Source organism: Chelonoidis abingdonii, chromosome 8 (genome assembly GCF_003597395.2).
Source record: "Chelonoidis abingdonii isolate Lonesome George chromosome 8, CheloAbing_2.0, whole genome shotgun sequence".
Classification (NCBI taxonomy): Eukaryota; Metazoa; Chordata; order Testudines; family Testudinidae; genus Chelonoidis; species Chelonoidis abingdonii.
This window is the reverse complement of record NC_133776.1, coordinates 7,574,131-7,575,544: the sequence shown is the minus strand read 5'-3', so window position 1 is coordinate 7,575,544 and position 1,414 is coordinate 7,574,131. Positions and strand designations below refer to the sequence as shown.

At 43.6% G+C, this 1,414-nt stretch overlaps 1 protein-coding gene across 1 annotated transcript in view; it reads left to right on the top strand.

Annotated features, from left to right (window-relative positions):
* LOC116838570 (cytochrome P450 2J6-like) overlaps positions 1 to 759 on the top strand; it is a 34,784-nt gene extending 34,025 nt beyond the window's left edge. The window contains exon 9 of the mRNA XM_032803880.2: positions 581 to 759. Within this exon, the coding sequence (XP_032659771.1) occupies positions 581 to 759 (179 nt within the window). The remainder of the gene's footprint in view (positions 1 to 580) is intronic.
* The last annotated feature ends 655 nt before the right edge of the window (positions 760 to 1,414 follow it).

Below are 1,414 nucleotides of genomic sequence, written 5' to 3'. Positions count from 1 at the left end.
AGACCAGAGTGAGGCAGGCACTGAAATTCCTGTCTGGTGGCAGCGATATCAGATCTAAGCTGGTAATTAAGCTTGGAGGTTTCATGCTAGCATCTTATGTTCTGAACTCTAAGGTTCAGATCTGAGTAGGAAAGCTATGACAGACGACCATGTTAATCTTCATAATTGAAGGGCAGTACCCTTTGTGTGTGTGTATAACAGTAACCTGTTGCTGTCGACCTTTCCAGCTTAGTACTGGACATCAACAACCCCGTGAGTATGGTAAGCTCTCCCAACTCAAGCAGCAGAGCCCCCCACCTATTCCCCATAATGATCAGCATTGCACAGATAAATCTGTCAAGATCAGTAGACAGCCACCTTTTCATAGTGTCTTCGCTTGTGATTATAGCCACATAAACACCTATGATAGGTGCCAAGTTCTTGCTGGTGAGTGGGGGCAGGTGCAGTGATACCCGGGAGTCAGTCTGCTTCCTGACGAGAATGAACGATCTTGCTTCTGAAAAGTACCTGCAAGTTGGAAGATGGCCTGTGGAGACAGAAATCTTTGAGTACTTACTGTCCTTCCCCTTCTCTTCTTCAGGGTCCCGTGTGTGTTTAGAGGAGCAGCTGGCAAGGAGTGAGCTCTTCATCTTCTTCGCCAACTTGCTGAGGGCATTCACGTTCACCCTCCCAAAGGGAGTGAAGGAAATCAGCACAAAGCTTGTTGTGAGGATCACGATGCAGCCCGAGCCATATGAGCTCTGTGTTGTTCCTCGTTAGGCTGCAGTGCATCACAGATCAGGAGAAGAATCATTCGTCAAGATTGCTTGACCCCATTACTTTCCTCCTTGCATCCCTTATTCTTTTTCTGGTGTCAGTGTCACACATTATCGCAAGCTGTTAGACCCTGGGCAATGCAACTGAACAGTGCAACTGTTTCATCATTGTCTTGTACTCAAAAAGTCTTTGTAAATTTCTTCCAGATGTGCTACGCATTAAAAAATTACAGCAAAGAAATTTAGAGTCTGACTTTACTTCTCACTGACCTGAAAACTAACTAGTGGGAGGAAGAATTTTTAAAAAGGTAGATGCTGTCATTTATTAAAAAGATGACAGGGTTTTAATATAATAAATCCTGTAATTCATGTACGTGAACTGTGAATTGAGGTGTTGAATCTGTAAAGATCTATGTGCTACTACTGTAAATCTGTAGCAACTGAGTGTTTCTTTGCATAAAGATCTACTATGCTTTAATCTGAAAAGGTGTTAAACACAATAAACGCAGAGGAGGGGAAGGGCAGTGGCAACAAGGGAGGCATAGAGGGAGGAAAATGCACAGAGGTTGTATGGAATTAGATCTCTGCAGGAAGAACTGGTAGAGCATCAGGGAGGTTCAGCTTTCACAGCTACAATAGATTTGTTTAGCTACAGACAA